The 19,518-nt window shown below is 32.9% G+C and overlaps 1 protein-coding gene across 1 annotated transcript in view; it reads left to right on the forward strand.

Moving 5' to 3' along the window:
• Dyrk2 (Dual-specificity tyrosine phosphorylation-regulated kinase 2) overlaps nt 1–19,518 on the forward strand; it is a 49,976-nt gene that overhangs the window by 27,087 nt on the left and 3,371 nt on the right. The window contains exons 5-6 of the mRNA XM_017623000.1: nt 6,978–7,116; nt 7,893–8,064. Of these exons, the coding sequence (XP_017478489.1) occupies nt 6,978–7,116; nt 7,893–8,064 (311 nt within the window). The remainder of the gene's footprint in view (nt 1–6,977; nt 7,117–7,892; nt 8,065–19,518) is intronic.

Here is a 19,518-nt window from a genome sequence, read left to right on the forward strand (position 1 = left end):
GTCTTATTCTTCCAAATAATTAACGAGATTTTTAAAGAAGTAAGCAAATAGAAAATATTAGCGATACGTAGACATAATTAAAAAAAAAAAACAAGCGATGTTTCTCTATATATTTATCGATGTTTTTATCGAGATATTATCGATATTGTAATCGTCATTTATCGAAATCGATATCATAATTATAATTATTATAACTATAGTATAGATCTTGCACCTGCCTTTGAACCTTCAAGCTAAGCATTTTAATATATCAGCAAAACTGATGAATGTTATCGACATTATAATCGTCATATTGTAGATATCGATATCATAATGATACAACAAGACCTTTTGCCGCTCTCTCGATCTAAAAATGTTAACATCTAGGCAAAATTATAGGCGCAAAACCGATGCCTTGTAACAAAGCTTTTTGATTAAAGCTCCTCACTGGCTCTTTTGCAGAGAAAGGACATAGGATATCTGCTTAACGGTTGGGTCGTTTAGGCCATGTAAGCAGAATTTGGGAAAGTGTAGAAGAGAAGGTAAATGAAGAGCATAAGTCTAGTGGAAGCCATATGTGCTCTGCTATTTTCTCTTCTTCGCTACCCAATCTAAAAATGAAGAAAAGAAATGATGGGAAAAACAGTTTGGAATTCCGGAATCATTGATCCTCGTACCAGACTCATAGATAAATCTTAGTAGTTGCTGAGGAAAACCGGATGTAACTCGTCCACTTTCAATAGATTTGCCTCAAAACTGATTTTTGAAGTGTTTTTTGGATCCCCGTTTTTTATGAAAGGTATGCGGTAGGTTGCCAATGACGCAATAATGACCGTAAGCTGGCCATTTTCTGCGTGAATGGAATATCGCCAGCACTCTATCTCGTCACTTTAGGAAACTCTTTATTATATTGCATCAAGAGTTTTCATTAGCCTTAACCGTAAAATTCTTTGCGCCTGGCAGTTAGTTCATCCCTATAACTGGCTCCAAAGTACGGCAGTTCTCAAATTCATCATTGGTTGTGTGGACTTCTACACTGTTTTGCTGCATGAAAAGTATGGTTGATATGTTAAAATGAGTTTTGTGCATTCAAAACTCCCTAGCTCATTCAAATTCTTCTACATAATTTCTTCTCTATATACGTGGCCCCTGAATTTAATTAAAGTAAAGTGGCATTTGTGATGCGAAAATGATTTCAATCATTGCTTTAGAATTGAATCACCTAACATAAGTATGATTCCAGAACTCATTCATAACGACAAAGACCTCAAGGCCATTATAATGTGCAAACTAACATTTCATCTGGCAACTGGTTTCTGCAAATCTCCAACCAGCATATATGTACATATGTATGCACACTAGGGTGGCCCAAATATACATAGGAAAATCTACTTTTTGATTTTTCCTTGCTGCCGACCCGCAAACTGAAAAATATCAAAAAATAAAGAGACACGTATTTTTTTATTTGGAATCGGTATTTTGAATTGCCATAAAATCGTTAGAAATACAAAATTTTGTTTTATCGAATAAGACTATTTCCCTTCAGAAAACCTCAAAAGGCAACACTATGGTGCTTACTTAACTTAAAAATTTTACTAAGTGTGTTTTAATAACACGATAATCCTGTCTGTTGTAAACAAAAATTAGTTATTTTATGTTTTCATAACCACAGCACGCAAAACAGCTCAACGGATGTGTTTATGTAGGTTTGTGGTGAAAAAATTTGAAAAATGGAGTTGCCAGATATTTGCAAATTAAAAATTATTTAACTTCTCAATAAAATAAGTAAGTTTCCTCATCAAAACTAAAAGTGTTTGAAGAGGTTTAAGAAATATTTTTGTACGGGGTTGCCACCTTTCTAAAAAATACAACAACGGTTATTAAAAATTTAAGCTTATTTAATTATTTATTTAAAATATGGGTTTTAAATACCGTTGCATAATCTTCAGACCTGGCGGGTGGCTGAACAGATGAAACAATGTTTAGCCACCCTAATGTACACCCATACTTCCTATGTACATTTTTGCTAGAAATGTGCAAATCCTCAACCCACTCGTACATATTTCATCCATACAACCAACTGAACTTTCCTGCTAAAGATTTCAATAGCTGCTCAAAACAAATAGTCATATAGTTTACAGCTTTTGAACAAACTGACATTACATATGTTGTAATTGCGGCATCATCTGTCTGCTGAGTGGCATAAGTGCACTTTGTATAAAGGACTTAAACACAAATGCAAGCAGAAGCCAAGCCATAGACCATTGTAACGCCAACGTGGTTTGAATGGCAGTCACAATTCTGGTAGATAACTCGTACTGCTGCTATTTTTAATGCCCTACGTGCTCGTCTTAGTATGAATATTAAAGCATCCTGTCCTGGTTAACATAAGAAGCTGTGAATTTAAGTATTGAAGAAAATTGCTTGAACATTAATAGAAAGCTGAAGCAAACCTACTATGTCTATATTTCAATTAATATTAATTTCATAGGTCTAACACAAGATCTATGCTATTTGTGTCGAGAACTTGAAACTGGAAATCTAGATAATTCGGTTCGTTTCAGTTCACAAATTCGCTGTAAGCCTCATTCGAAAAATTTTTCTTGTGCAATCTAGAATTTTTAATTTTTAGTTTCGAATTTTTCATTTACTGCCAAATGTTAAACACTTTTAGGAAAAGTTTTATTTTCAACAGCATGCATACACTCTCGCCAGGCATTCCTTGCAAACTTTTCCTGTCTCTTTCGCGTTTTGCTATTCTATTGGCATGCGCTACAAGCAGCGTTTTAATTGCATTTTCGTTATCAAATTTTGCACAATGTCGCGCACCAAGTGTCTTAGTAAAGCAGCAAACACACGGTACCGCTATACTACATACTTCGTACATTCACGATATGTCTCTATGAAAATAACGACATAATTTGTTCGAACCCTCTAAGAAAAAATTAACTACAAAATTACTTTTGAAATAACAAATCTTGTAGAATAGACTAAACATTGAATATGAAATGGTTTTGACTTTGCATGAAACTATTGATCTTTCATTTATCGATATTTTCAATATTGATAATTATAAATTTGAAAATAATTGATAATTACTTAAATTTTTTTTTATTTTTAGCAAGAAATCTTAATACTTTCAGTATTGCTTTCAATAAAAATTTGCCTATTTATTTTATATCAGAAATTTCTCGCAGTTTCCATTTTTTTTTTAATTTCCGAAAAAATGTAGAAGGGTCCAAAAGAGTTCCAGTTCCGATAAAATCCCTAGAGAGCCACAACATATTCTATAAACTCTCAAAAATTTACAGAAAAGTTGCCAAAACACCTAAACTCATTGCTTAAAGAAAGATAGAAGTTTTCAGCTAAAAAAATTTAATTTAAAAATTCCTTCTTGCTCAAATCTCTGAGAAAAATAATTCTGAATTCGAGTTTTTCACTTTTCGGCAATAAGCTTATTTAATTTTCCAATTGTTTTAACATTTTCTCAAGAAAGGTTTAAACTCTTTAAAAGGGTAGTTGTGTTTAAATTAAAGGTCTGATAATTGCATACTTCGCATAACTTCGCACAACCATTTGTACCAGTGCAATAAAAATATAACTTAAGAAAATGTGAAGCAAAATCTAAACTAAACAGATCGCTATGTTTTTAAAAGTTCCGTTAATTTCTGGGTAATGGAATACATACAAAATACATACAAAGAACACACGAAATTACAGTTTGAATGTTATGCGAAGTTGTGCGAAGTTATGCGAAGTATGGCCATAAGTCACCCTCACATGCTAAATGACATTTGAAGATATCTTATGAGCACAGATTTGAGCGCTACCACGCTATAAAAAATCGCTGCCACGCTACTCGTATGGACAAGAAGTAAATTTATTCAGAGAAAATCACGGTAGGCAGTGAATAAAAACTCAAAGTATTAGAAAATCGCGACAAAAAATCATCGATTCTGAATGTTTGGGCTGATTGTTTAGGTCTAAAAAATCACAAGTGGAGGATATATTTTATTAATATTGTTGTTTTGATATATAAAAGGTAACAATTCTGTTTTTGGTGGGCGTTGGAAATACATACCTTGAATCGATTTCGCTTTTTTTTCAGGTGTCTCAGGATTGAGTGAATTTTTGCCTTGGTTTCGTTTTCGGCGATGTACATACATAAATCATTCCGAATATCAATTTCATTAGGTAAAAAGATGATAGATAAAGCCACTCGAATTTCGTGCAGGGTTTATGCATACTGATAAACACATTTAGCCGAGCAATCATATGAAGAAAGAGCTGGAAACTTTTTCGGTATTCACCAAACTGCTCATACATGCATATATCGCACACCGTCTTCAAAGGGGACATAACTCCAATTTACACGTTTGTCAGAAAATGCGAAAAACTATTTCTTAGCACATGATTATCATATGGGCAAGGGAGACTTTACCTTAGGTTTTTTTCTGACAGATTATAACAAAAATTTACTCCTGCTTTTGCTGAAAGTTAAATAAAAGTTCTAAGTACATTTTTAGCACAATGTAATTTCAAAAATGCCAAATTTTGAGTTGTGTCTCTTTTGAAGGTGATGTGCAATATGTATGGCTATTTCGATGTAAAAAGATCCTATTTTATGTTATTTAACTTTATAGGAAATTAAATAAAATTTGGGTAAACATTTTTTAAATGCCACTAAAAAAGAGATAATGAAATCTAACTAAAATATTAAGCGAATGCTTTGTTTAATATTGTTGGGCTTCGCTTACATATACAAATGTATGTATAACAAACAAACATACATACATGACTACAAACGCACATACATACAATATCCAATTTAACTCAATCTTCCTCAGTACATATGTACATATTTCCATTGTATGGAAGCTGCTATTCAGTGTTACGTATACGCCACGCAGACCCTCGAGTGGCTTGCAGTTATCAACAGATAGTGTGCAACTCTGTGTGCCACTTGCTTTGTGAGTTTGCTGAGCACTTTTTAGCACTCTCTTGCTTTGTCATAACTCTATAGAATTACATTCATGCATACATTACAGCAGTCGATTTGCTGGTATTCTCCCGTGTAATCGCCTAGACTCAATACATAACTTCGACAAGTACGGACGAAGTTTTAAATTCGATGCAGTTTGGGAGGCGCTTTATGGTAGCTCAATGAATGCATGCAAAATTTAAGAATTAAGGACGAAGAAAATTTAAATTAATACTTGCAATATGAAAAATCTTTATATTAATACGCTAACATACATTTTGCAACCGTTCGTTTGGCGATTCTACCGAACCGATTTCAAAACCAAGAACACCATTGGAAAGCTATTTTTCTGTAGATGAGCATATTTTTAATGGTTCCACAATTGGCCAAAATCGTCGTTTGAAAATTTCCGTATTTGTGTATAGTTGTTGTTGGAACCTACCAAAATTGTGTTGCTTTCGAATTTGTTTCACTTCGTTTTTGAAGTAATAAAGATAAATGTGATGATGAAGAAATAAATGATAAGAATAATTAAGAAAAATATGTGGGCAAAATTGAAGATAAAGACGAAAATGAAAATAATTAGAAATACATAAGAATTAGAGTAACGGAAAAGGTAGGAAAATGTATTGAAATTTTTCGATAGGCATCGAAATAAATTCAGCCATAACAAATGTAAAGTTATCAAGTTATCGAAATTAGTCGAAGTTTATGGTTATCGAAATTTATCGAGTTATTCATGTTTATTGAATTACAGCAATGTATCGTATTATTCAAATTGCTCAATGTTTATTGAGTTGTCGAAATTTATAGACACAGAAAAGTAGTCGAAATTTACGGATATTTATCGAGCTATAAAAATGTATGGAATTTTCGAAATTTATCAAGTCAATGACATTTATAAAGTTATCGATATTTATTGAATTATCATTATTTATAAACGAAGCTTGCCGAATTTCGTAATGCATCGACATATTTCAACCTATCGAGTTATCGCTATTTATCGTTATTCAATTATATGTATATAAGTAATTTCAATTACATATAAGTTTATCGAGTTATGACTGCTTATCAAATTTTAACAGAATTTTTAGAGAAATTTGTCGATAACTTTCGAAAAATATGGAGATATCAAAATTTGTTAACCGAGTTATCGAAATTTACAGACGTATCCAGAGTTTATCGAGTTAGCGATTTATATTGAGGTAGATACATAAATTTTTTAGTCGTCAAAATATATTGAGTCCCTAAAACGACCGAACGACGCGAAATTTATCGAAATCAGTCGAGTTATCGAATTTTTTTTATCGGATTTTAGTCTTTTCTAAATGAGTTCAATTATCGATATGTATCAAATTATCGAAATTTATCGACAAACTGGAATGCATGTAACTTTTAAATTAAATGAAGTTCAATGATGTGCTAAGTTACAAAAACCTCTCCAAGAGTCTTAAAAAACTAGAAATGGGGAAAAAATGATGTTATCTAAAAATTTCTTAATCAGTATGCAGCGCTGAACAAAAAAAAAAAAAAATTCGTACCAAGGCGCATTAAACATGTAGCAGCAGTAGAGCAGCTTAAATGAAATTTTTTGCAAATTATTTTGTCTCTAAACTGTCAAATATTTAAAATTGTTTCACAACAATTCTTGAATGGCAAAATCTATTTGCATAAACGCTGATTATTGGACCGTGAATGAAAGAAAGTCACAAAAATTTTAAACTTTTTTTATTTCAATTTTTGTTGTTTTGTATAATTAAAAAGTTAGATAATTTCTTGACATTTTAGATACCAGTTTTTGCTCCAATGCTACTTCGCATATTTATTTCCAATGCTGGGTTTGTATATTTATTTATCCAAGAAAATTTACAGCAAAAGCAATGCACCTATTTAAGTAACAGAAATTAGGAAAAATATCTCTTGTGATTTTTCCTACTAGCTACTTATAAACTTTAGAATAAATCTATGTTTTTACAACAGCCATTATTTAAACCATCTCTTTTTCCTTCCTTTACAGTCTCAATCTCTATGAATTGATCAAGAAGAATAACTACAATGGTTTCAGCATGAGTTTGATTCGACGTTTTTGTAACTCGATCGTTAAATGCTTGCGTCTGCTTTACAAAGAGAATATCATACACTGTGATCTCAAACCGGTAAGTATGGATGCCATTTTTTGTATGCGTCAAACATCTGTGGTTAAAATATGGAATGCCGAGCGAGACTTTGGGGTCAAACTGTGTATATTTTAGGCAACCGCTGCTTAATTAGGATCCATAAAACGATCTTTGTGGAGGCTATAGGCCACAAAGATACACACAAGGAGTACGATTAACCTATTGAAATTTTAGTTAATGCAGCTCCACTTTACTATAATTAGTTGGACTTTGTTCAAGAAACAAAACTATTATTTTCTACCTTTTAGTTGTGAATAGCGAACACAACCAGAAAAGCTTTTAAAGGTGTTCGAAGCGAGCTAAACTCATGCTTTAAGAATACTTTCAGGAGTCGCTTTAGAGGCTCAATAGCTCCAAAAACCCCCCAAAAAAAATTCTTTGATTCCAGCTTAGTCATCTTACAAGTAATTTTCTATCTAAATTTAAGTTTTCTAAAAATGTTAAGCAGCAAGCAATATCTTTCCAATTTTGGTGCCACTGCTTCATTCGATTTTTTGTAGTCCCTTTTTATTGTCAATCAAACTGTCTATCTATCTGATGGCGGAAATAAGTACTTCTCTATCTGTTGAAATTTACAAAACACGCTTCTTCTTTAAGAAAACCAAACTGGCAAAAAATAAGCCCTTTTTGCTGACTCACCGATTCAACAAAATACCCAGCTTCGTTTTTCCTTTTTTATGTACACAGTTTGTCACTTTCCCATAGCATGAAATGCCAAATACTCTTTATGGCTTTCACTTTATTATCTTTTACAGGAAAATATTCTGCTTAAACAACGTGGCAGTAGTTCAATAAAAGTCATCGATTTTGGCAGCTCTTGCTATGTGAGTCGTAAAATTTACACATACATACAATCGAGATTTTATCGCTCACCAGAAGTGATACTTGGACTGCAATATGGCACCGCCATCGATATGTGGAGCTTAGGTGAGTTGGTAGAAAACAACTGGATTTTTTATAAAAATATTTGAAAACGAACTGCTTTTACAAGCAAAATGAATGAATGATAAATATAATTTGGGCTATGTAGTGTTGTTAGCAAGGCACATTAAACAGGTAGTATCAGTAGAGCAAAAACAACATTTGCGTGTATTTTGTTGTTGCTTCTGGTATCGAAAGTGTTAACAACTGTTCTGAATTTTTTCTTCTAAATCAAAGCGTGCCATGTGAAATACAAAAAATTATAAAAAATTAAAAATTGAAATTGGAAAAAATAAAAATTGATGCAACTTTCTTTCCTAGTAAATTTGTTTGCTTCTCGAAGCATTGATCCATCCTTTGCAAGGCCCAGTAATCAGCGGTCGTGCTGCCGAGTTGGGCGAACGTTCCAAAAGCTGCTATTCAATCGCTTGTTTTGTATGGAAAAAGGTTTCACAAGCAAATGGATTTTAACAACTTATAATTTTCGTGAGAAAAAATTAAAAATATTTGACATTTTGGAGACCAAATAATTTGAAAATAAATCAAATCAGCTGCTCTACTGATACTACCTGCTCAATGTACCTTGGTTGTTAGTTTTGTTACGGTCTATGCACACCTCTCTATTGGGAAGATAGGCTTTCAGGTGGTCTTCAAACTATCAATCAATAGGAAGAGAGAGAACAGGGTAAAAATTTAGAGAACCAATGTGAAATGCGATCAAAGCGGAAAAATTAAGCAAAATATATATTTCGTGTCCTACTTTTAGGCGCAATTTGCCACAGAGCGCGGACGAGTTCGAATCGACGTTAAATCGAATTCATTTTTTCCGTACAAAATTTGTACTCTATTACACAAAATTTAATGAGCTATAAAATTGCTTTATATTTTTTCTTTTAATTCAGATCGAAAAGTATGAAATTTTTAGGAATGCTTGCTAATTTTTTTTTTAAATATTGCACACAGTTTGAAATTCGATTTATAAGGTTTTTGTTAAATCGTTTTGGCGGCTCGTCGGCGAACTGTGATTTTCATCCGACGGCGAGTTGTTCACCAGAACGAGTAGGAAACGACGTCGTTACGAAGTTGTTTGGCAAATTGGGAAATGCAGGTTTATAATTTTTTAGGAATGTTCATTGCAAATCAGAGACAAAGGGCTTATACGATCAGACCCTAGATGGATCGTGAAACTCAGGTAGGTGAAAATGTATAAAGTAGGCAATGACGTTTTCCAGTATCGCACTATTTAATTGCGTTTACTTTGGTGCCTTTACATTCTTTTGTAGACTATGTTAGATAAATTAAAGTCTCAAAAAGTGAAGTCTGTAAAAAGATTATTTTCTCTGAGCTAAGATTCACCCTACACCTGAAAGTGAAGCTGCTTTTGTATTTTCTCAAACATAAAATAACGCAAGGATGTGTTTGTTTTTTTCTCTTCAAAACCACTCACCGACATCTACATTCACAAATGTCATGGAAAATGTTGACACAGAAATGCGTTATGCGTTGCACTCAAATGCAAATTCATATTTCTACTTACGCTAATGGCTGCACTGTGGCTTTGAGATAATATCAAGTAAAATGTTTTACCACACTGCATGTTATATACAACAACAAAAACACCTACCCTGAATGCATTTGTGATCAAAGGTGTAACTTGGAGTGAGAGTGTTGGTAAGCATACACACTTAAGTATATACATATGCAGGTGAGCGCATGCACTTACACCTTCGGAGTGCATTCAGTGGATGCAAGGATAAGTGAATTCTGCGCTTATGGATCTCAGCATATTCATATGTACATACATATGCATGTATTTATGCAGATTTATGTGTACATATGTATGTATATTTAGAGGTGTTCACGCTTAACACAAAAGAATTTTTTCATGATATTTATGCATGTATGCTTGCTTTTTTCCCGCTGCATTAAAAAAAAGTACTTTTATGCAAGGGTAGAAAAAAAAAAAAATATTGTGTGTCATACATTTTTTTGCAGCAGCATACATAGGTACGTGCGTACACTTAACTCATAAGCTATATACTTTTTTCGTGAATTCGGTTTCGTACTGCTTCCGATGACTTTTTGGTTTACTCGAGGAAAAAAAAAAATAATAAAAATTTATAACACCAAAATATGATTTTCATCGCTTAAAGGCAAAAGAAAACGCATCCAACAGAGATGCAAGATAACAAAAATGTATTTAAAAAAAAATATATATATATAATTATAATTTGGAATTTTTGTCGTCCGCTTAATGCGTCGAAATATGAAAAGGGGGTAAACTAAATATTTATCTACACAAGAATAAAAAATAAAATACCGTGCGATGCAACATAAGTTCTACTAAAATCACACAAGCTCTTATGTATATCAAAGGCATAGCCATTAAGTACCAGAGAGCTGCCTGCTTCAGCCAATCAGAAAGAGTCAAAACCTTGCAAAAATTTATATTCACAAAAATATTGAAAATTAAAAATTGTCAAAAAATAGCAAATTTAGTTATTTCCCACCATTTTTAAGCATCTGAGGGTCAAATTTGGACTTGGCCCTAAATAAATCGTATGCGTTAAAATAATGGAGCAGACAGTCGCACAAAAAAAAAAATCGAAACAAAAGAAATGATCTAGAATATTTTTTATTTTCAGTCAAACAAGTGTCAAAATCAGGCCAACATAGAAAATAAGCGAATTTGGTTTTATTATTATTAGCTTGAAATGGTTAATTAAAACTCGCTTTTTTTAGTGTTTGAATATAATTTTGGGCTTGCAGGCGCAGCAACTTGCATGGATAGAGCGCATTCTGCAGGTATAGGTTGATGAAATGGAAAACCAAACTGAACAATATTGACAATAGCATTGCCATTGCATCAGAGCAATTTGTGATCGTAACAAAGCACTCTACAGTTAAAGACTTCAATCAACTTTCAGTTGCATAAATTAAGAGAAAGTAGATTTTAAATAAATCAATTTAAACTGCATAATTACAAATCTCTAAGCAACCCTACTGACACCCTGCAGCGGTCGGCGAAAATTACGCACTATGCCGTTTTAACAGAGTCAAACCTAAGGCAAAGAAGTGTTAAATAGATGAGTGGGTTTTTAGTTGGCAAGAGAGGAGTTGTTTTGTGTCCATAAGCCTGAACCTTATTTTGTATGCCGTCGTCGATTCTGGATAAATTATCCAGACTAAACTTATCCTGAATTTCTCTGGTCAGTTCTAGCTCTTCTTCAAGAGCAGCTGCCGAGTGCACTTCTTGAAATGCATCCCTAGCGATTCAATGCTCATGAAGGTGTTGTTATACGCCCTATGGATAGCGTTTAATCTTCTCTACAGTCAGCCAGTTCCAAAGGAATCAACTCTGCTTCTGGTGGCTAACCGAAAACGCGACATCTGCGTGATCGTGCATTTCCAATGAAGTGTATTTTGTATAATTATTTGTAGGGGAATTAGCCGTAGAGGCTATAGGCCTCATTTTTTGGAACCGTCAAACGGAGCTCTTTTCAGTGGAAATATCTATTATAGTAGCTACGACTATTAGTGCTTGATTATTTCCATTTGCTGTAAATTCTCTACTAGGTTCAATGAATGGAAATACATACATACATACATACATATGTCCATATGTTTTACACTTTCTCCCCATAACTTTGCGTTGCTTTGATTATTGCTGCTCAAGTATTTGCCGAAGGTTGATGCTTACTATGCACTGGATTTCCATTTAAATGTTTTTATACTTCAAAATAAAAGATTTGTGCAAAACAAGGTGAGCGTAAATCTTTCATAAAATGTGTTGCTCACTTTGCGCAGCTAGTAAAGCTGTGCCACGATAGTTACTTCTGATGCTGCCCTTTTTTTAGGTTTCAGAATATCTTTAAAAAAAAAATGCTATTAAAATATTTTGCAAAGGACAACCTTGCTATGAAATTTTAATGCAGTAACAAAATTGCAGGTTGTAATTAAAAATTTCACAAACAGCGTCGAGTTGGCTAAACGAGCAGAAGAAAATCTCGGAGATTTGCTAGCAGTAAAAGCTTTTAACTTTTCTTTTCTATTTTATGTTTATATTATTGTGGTATGTTTATATTTATTTTAAAGGTAGTTTTGAGCTTTATACCACGATTTATGTTTAGAAAAAACAAAAGGAGTAAAACGGACATTACCACATCCTCTCATCAGACTCCTTTTTCTAGACTTCAGGTGGGATCGTAACCGTAGAAGTGATGTGCTTTTACACTTGAGATAACGTATGCCTTGTTGAGATCTAAAAAAAAGCATTCTGTTTTTCCTTGCAAGTAAAACTAGGGACGGAAAATAATCATTTTGCCTTAAATTTTGACTTCTCGAGTTTAAACAATAAACATTAAAATTAATAACAACAATGATTATTATTTTTGAGCGAAAAAAAAAGAAAAATCATAAAATATCGATGAAGCGCTTTTTACGTATATTGATTACCATCCCTGAGCAAAGCAACCAAAAAAACCAACCAAATTGCGATTGAAATGGGATAAGCATTTTTTTAGTTAGTCATCTATATATATATACTTTTTTTAAAAAGAGTTGCAACCATTTAAAATATTATATTCAAATTATTAAAAAAATAAAAAAATCGACCATTACAAAATTTTTGTTTCTTAGCTGAACTATGGGAGGGTTGCCACCTGTTTAAAAAATCATATTAGGTAAGAAAAATATGTATCACCATATGGGTCACCAAATGAAAGGGGTTTCAGAAAGTATTAGTTTGAAAATGTTTTGAAGAGGGTTGCCACCTGCTTGAAATGTCGAAGTTAGTTTACTTATACACAAGGTGGTATATGAAACTTCAAAATATGGATGTCAAACGAAGGAGTGTTAAGAAATCTTTAATTTGAACGTCAGAATATTTTTGAGGTGTTGAAAGAGGGCTGCCACCGGTTTAAAAAGTTTAATTCAAATTATTTAATAAGTTTAAAGAATTATTAAAATATGGGTATAGTCGATTGGGGTTTAAAAAACTTTTATTTCTGAACTGTACTTGGCGGGGTTGCCACATGTTAAAAAAATCAAATTCCACTTAATTCATCAGTTAACTAACATATGTATCGCAATGTCAAGCGAAGGAGAGTTAACAAGGATTAAGCTTAAAAACACTTTTGAAGAGGGCTGCCACATGTTTGAAAGGTCTAACTCAATTAACTAATACAAAAAGTATATGAAATATCAAAATACCGTAGTCAAAAGAAAGAATGTTACGAAATCTTTAGTTTGACCATTTGGAATGTTTGAAGAGGGTTTGCTACGTGTTTAAAAAGATACGTTCAAATTATAAATTTATTTAGGAGGGTTGCCGTTTGTTACAAAAATCCAATTCAAATAAGTTCTTCAGTTTATTGAAATACATGTGTATCCCAATGTCTGATGAAATAGATTTAAGAAGGTTTTAGTTTGGGAATACTTTTGAAAGAGAATTTCAAAAATGAGAGGTCAAATTAAAAATTTTTCCCGTAGATGTGTGGGAAATTTTTTAAAACTGACTTCCAAAAAAGGAGGAGGTTTGGACCACGTCAACCGATTTCGATAATTCTTTTTGCATCGGAAAGGTAGTGTCTCAGAGGTGGTGCCATACTAATCTGATTAAGATCCGATCAGTGGATCATGAGCTATATATATATATATATATATATTTGTTTTATATGAGAGTTGAAGTCGGTTTTTTTTTGCTAAAAATTACTTGTTCATTTTTTTTTTGAATTAAGAACTTTTTTCATCGGTATAGGGTGGTTTAAAATTTGATGAAACTAAAAACATGTACTATTCCAGACTGCTATCCACTGGCACTCGAATCTCTTGTAACTCGGACTAACATTTGGAACATTTTTTAAGTTTTGAAATTAAGTTTTGGGCGTAGAGTAATTTAAATTCAAAAAAAAAAGTTTTGGGCGTTTTAACGCCATGCGAAATCACTAGTTTTATTTATCTTTCAACTTATTTGATTTTCCCACCTATTTCTTTAACTACTTTTTACCTTTTACATAAATTACACATTCAATTTTTCTTTCTAAGCTTCACATTTACATACTTAATAAAAGCCTTCCCTGCGACCTGAAATCAATTTCAAATATACCGCAATATTTAACCTTGCATTTTATCCTGATTAATATATCATTTTCAGCTTCCTCGCAACCCAAATCTATCCTCATTTAACTCTATAAATGCGAAAGTCAAAGCCGCAGACACCGCACTCTCTAAATATTTATACAAACATACATTGGTACATAATTTTATTTATAACACCGGCTGATGCTAATCTAACCACAAACCATAAAATGTCCCCTTAAAATAGAGACATGAATTCCATTAGACATTTTGACCGCAAAGTGATAAATTACAAAAGCCATGACAAACAATTTGTATGGATGCTACGCCAAAGGCGAAAACAATGGCCAAAGCAATACATACTTAAACACAACATAATGGCAATAGCAGAGCAAGGCGCTAACCAAATGAAGGACCAGCTACACTGTGCTTGCGTATAATAACAGAGCAACCCCAAGTTAGGCTACATTTAGATGTAATAATCACAGCAATGAAGTGGAGGAATTTCAATTCAATACTGCTTAGTATACGCTGTATTGTTACACTTCAAGAGATACACCACTGACTGTGTTGTATGTATTTTATTTGCCTTCGATGCGCTCCAAATTGAAAATAAACGAAATATTTAACTAGCCTGCGGTAGCTGAGAAAGATGGTTTGGATAATCAGCATTGCGCCACCAAGGAATCAATTAAATACGTTGCTAAGCTGACCTTGACTGAGCAATGTTGCGCACTGAGTTTGAGTGGCAAACAAGCAGATGATAAATTTTGCTTTTCCATTTGCATAAATGAGCAGTACATGAAATGCCAAAAGAGTAACATTGAGTGTATAGTATTTTATTAAAGGGAATTTTAATTCATTTGTGGCGCACTGTAGAAGCTCGAGTGATAAGGAAAAAATTTTGGGGTGTTTTAGGCTGAAATTGAAACCCGATCAAAAGCAGCGAAGCCCGTAACTCTGGTGGTAGACCAATATCATTAACAAAAAATTATCCCCTGCTGCCACGCTTTTTGACTGTGATATCTTTGAAGTAGTAGATAATCTCTTCTAAATATTTTCACTCAGAAAAAAGTAATATGTTTTTTTTTTTCAAAAATAAACATTTTTGGTTTTTCCGTGTTAGCGATTTAAAATTTCAGAACAGAGCAAATATTTTCTAAACAAATTTCAAATTAAATTAGTTTGAATAAATAATTTTAATAATTTTAATTTAAACAAATAATTTTTTAATTGGTCATAATTCTGATTATTCAAAACACGTGTTGATAAAAAAAAAATATTTGAAATCTAAGTAACTTTGCTCATTTTCTTCGAGTTTGCTTTCAAAGCAAATTAAGTTTTTTTTATAATATATATTTGCGACAATTAATCAAATATTATGTTGAATCTAAAATAATTTTCTATGATTAATTAATTAATAAGGTTTCGATTAATCAGCTTGTTCGATTAATTGATTACTCGCGAGTCAGACGCACCCTGTATGCCGCCTATAAAAATGAATAAATGACAAATTTATCTCAATGTATGCCACATGCAAGGAACAAGTTCCAATGCTTTTAAAAGCTCTCTGACATAAAATAAAAGCTCTTATCGGCCAATATTGCATACAAGCTCTCTATGCACTTCAAAGTGCTACTCCCTAGAAGAGCTTTTATAAACTTTATATATATATTGCGTAGACGTGTTCAGCTTGAAAGCTCTATCTTCACATTTTAGTCCTGCTCGTTTGCAGACCTCTTTTGATTTTCCTATAAAAGCTCTCTATTCCCGTCTAAAGCTTTTACAATAAATAAAGCTTTAAAGATCTTCAACCACAGAAAATGTTTTGGTTGTGACTGCGACGTGAAATATACATATGTAGAAGATTTTCAAAGTGATACCCTCATATCATGCGGAAGAGCTTTATCAAGCTTTATATTGATCTTACATGAGCGCGCACTTAATAATAGCTCTCCATGACCACTCTAGAGTGGTGAAGAACAGGGCTTTGGGATCATGCAGAGCTTTTTTAGGGGTGAGATTTCTCTCTAGCCACTACTGTTCTAATGCAGCGTCGACTATACTCCGTTCGTCTGACTGGTGAAAAAAAAATAAACTGCTTGCTTTAGAATCTATACCTTGTATTAAAGGTATTCCATAGTTTCATACATACATATGTACATCGACATCGCTGTTCCCAAACTATATCTAATTTTTCTATCTACCGCTACAACTTTGCCATTAACAGCATCAAAGCCAGAAGCAATTGAATTACTTCCTTCAAACGTCTATATATTTCTATAACCATATTGTGTAACAGCTATACAATCAACGAGACCGCCATTTAAATACATACGCCCAAGCTCTTTACCGCTCTACCCTTCTCTACTACATGTTTTCAATCACAACCAACACGCACTTTAACAATTAAACCTACCAAGGCGACTAACTAGCATCGAAACTATAGTAGCCACAGAAGAGAGAGGCGCATAAGTGTGCGAAAAAACACTTAACTTATTTCAAAGTGGGCGAGTGATAAATATCAATTGTGCAAAAAGTGCGAAAAAAATGTATGTCATTGATAGTTTTACACTTCGAGTTATCAAAGGAAAGCAGAAATATTTATAGCTAACCTAGCGCCACCTGCTTTTAAAGCATTGAAAGCACTGCTACAGAGCTGCTTTATTTGAATAACTTTCTTGCATTAACGAGGTGCCAACAATTTCCTTACATTCTTCCTGCCTACCCTCATTACTTCCTTCCGTGGCTTCCTTCCGCGAATTCCAACTGCACTTTCCATTCCAACTTATCGTCCCCTTCAGAAAGTGTCTAAATACATATTTGAGTAAGGCCTACTACACTTGCACTGCGTGGAAAGTTCACTTGCAAGTATTTTTCGAACCGCCTCTGGGCAATTTTGATATCACCATCAATCAGAATGGTAATTGTTTGTTGTATGTGCGGCTGTGTAGGCTGAAAGCCAACCTGTAGTAGGCTTATGCAGGTTTTTGATTTGAACGCATTGAGTAAGGGTAGATATAGAGCGGGTGTTTGTGACGCCGACTTGGTGCTTGGTAGCTTTTGTTATCGATATTGAAAGTCATAGAAATAGTTTTATCAATCCAATATCCAATAATATATCGATAACAATTTTGATATCACAACTGATATCAATAAATGTATTAATAGTATGGTGGTTAATAGCAAAGGGCATTTATATCTATAACGAAGGCGTGATAGGTATAACAATGATGATAACGATCAATATGTTCCTACAACGATTTCGATTTTCAATAAATTCCTGTTGTTATTATATTGAGTACATCGATAGCAATTTCGATAATAATATCGAAAAATATATCGAAAATTTTATCGATAAAAAACTTTTTTGTCAAAAATACAGATAAAAATATCCATGTATAGCAGGGACCGTAACAGTTACCAACTTTTATCAAAAAAATCGCACTTTAACAGTTATTTTATTTTTTAAATCCCTCTAATAAAAGTCATTTTTATAAGTCGTAGTAAACTTTTGTTCTCCAACACCTTCTTAACTGTGAAAAATGTTAATGAATTTTGTACTGTTTAAATGTAAAAGTCACTGACTGATTTTTATTGATGACTTTTATAAATAAAAGCCTTCGATAACTGTTATCTAAGACATATAATATAAAAATTAAAAATAACTGTTATTTGCAGATTATTTAGATAAAAATCAAAAATAATTGTTATTTTGGATTTACATAAAAATTACAAATACAAATTTATTTTCAAATTTGATTTGAAAAAAGAAATCGATTGATATGTATCACTTAGTGGTAGAACAGTTCCTTCATAGTGAATTTTTCAATGACAGTTTTCATCAATAACTGTTATGTTCGGTCTCTGATGAATAGCTTTATTGTTGGCGATATTGATAGATACATCCATAATTTTTCCGATTATAATATCGATATCCATAGAGCATGATAAATGTATATATATATTTTTGTTCGTCTGCCCATACCCTCTTTCTTATTTCCATTTTTTTTTTATTTTTATAAAACTTACATCCACTACATTACGAATTACCTAAAAATAATACGAATGTCCTTCAAACTTCCATGGCAAACATTTCACATTAGCTAATTTGCGATTGCATTTTCAATGTACGAAATTCACAATCCATTCATTTCCACTAAAAAAAAAAGAACCTCAAAAATGAACAATTGAAATTAAAGTAAAAGCTTTTAAGCACCGCTGGATATGCATACATAGTAAATATTAGTACTTACATAAGTCAAATACGAATGCGATTTGGTATTGGCATTGGCAACTGAAATCAGTAGTAGCAGACAACTGGCATTGTTGCCAAAAAGTTTTGCTGCGCATTATGCATTAGAATGTGGATAAAAGCAAACTTTTGTTGAGTATATAATTTTTGCAAAGCATCATTGATGGTGCACAGCATGTCATAAAACTGTTTTTGGTTAGAAATTAATGCGCATACAACTAGCGGTATAAGGATGAAGCAGATTTTCATAATAAAGCGCAAGTAAAAAACAAAAAATTAAAATAAACTGTAGAAATTGCAGAGTAAATGTTCGCGGAATAAGCGAATTTTGGAGCCCGAAATTTTTACATTTTTTTTTTTTATTCCTCAAAGATGCATTCCATACTATTGTGACCCACCCTAATTTACACACATTTGTATGCAAGTTAAGCTTCCTATTGTCATTGGTTTGCTTCGCATGCAGCTGACAATAATTTGGCAAAGATATCGGTTACTGACTGCGTCAAAATTGGCTCAATAAGCGAGAGCATGAGAAAATTCGATTTTCATTGTTATTTAAGGGGATTAAGAAATTTCTAGAGTAATCTTAAAATAACTTGAATGAAAACTGTTTACCCAATTGATTTGTTAGCAGAAATCAAACACTTGAGAAATGTAAAATTTAGCTGCTTATCGCTCACATACATATGTATGTATTTAAAGCGAGGTTACACATACACCACGGCAACCATAGTTCAATGTAAATGGATATGAATGCAGCTCCTGAAAACGCATGTAAATAAATGTAACTTATTACTATTCACGTTCATCACATAGTACTTTTTAATAAAATTATATCGATTCCGTAACAATGATACAACTCTTGGTGCCGCAACAGTCTTTTTTGGTCTGCACAAGCCACACAAAGTCAAGGTCAGTTGTACGCTTTGCAGTGTTTGCGCCTTCTATGTCCTTATGCTGCTATGTGGCAGTGAATATAGAAGATATATAGCCGCTTTATTACATCATTTCATCTGCCTTATACTTCAATACTGTCCTCGCATTCGTAAGTAGTAGTGGTAAAGCCGAAATTAATCATTCCAAATGGTCGCTGTGTAAAAATTTTGTTCACTCTATATGACGGTAAG

Source organism: Rhagoletis zephyria, unplaced genomic scaffold (genome assembly GCF_001687245.7).
Source record: "Rhagoletis zephyria isolate East Lansing unplaced genomic scaffold, Rhagoletis_zephyria_1.1 Rzeph_scaffold_03009, whole genome shotgun sequence".
NCBI lineage: Eukaryota > Metazoa > Arthropoda > Insecta > Diptera > Tephritidae > Rhagoletis > Rhagoletis zephyria.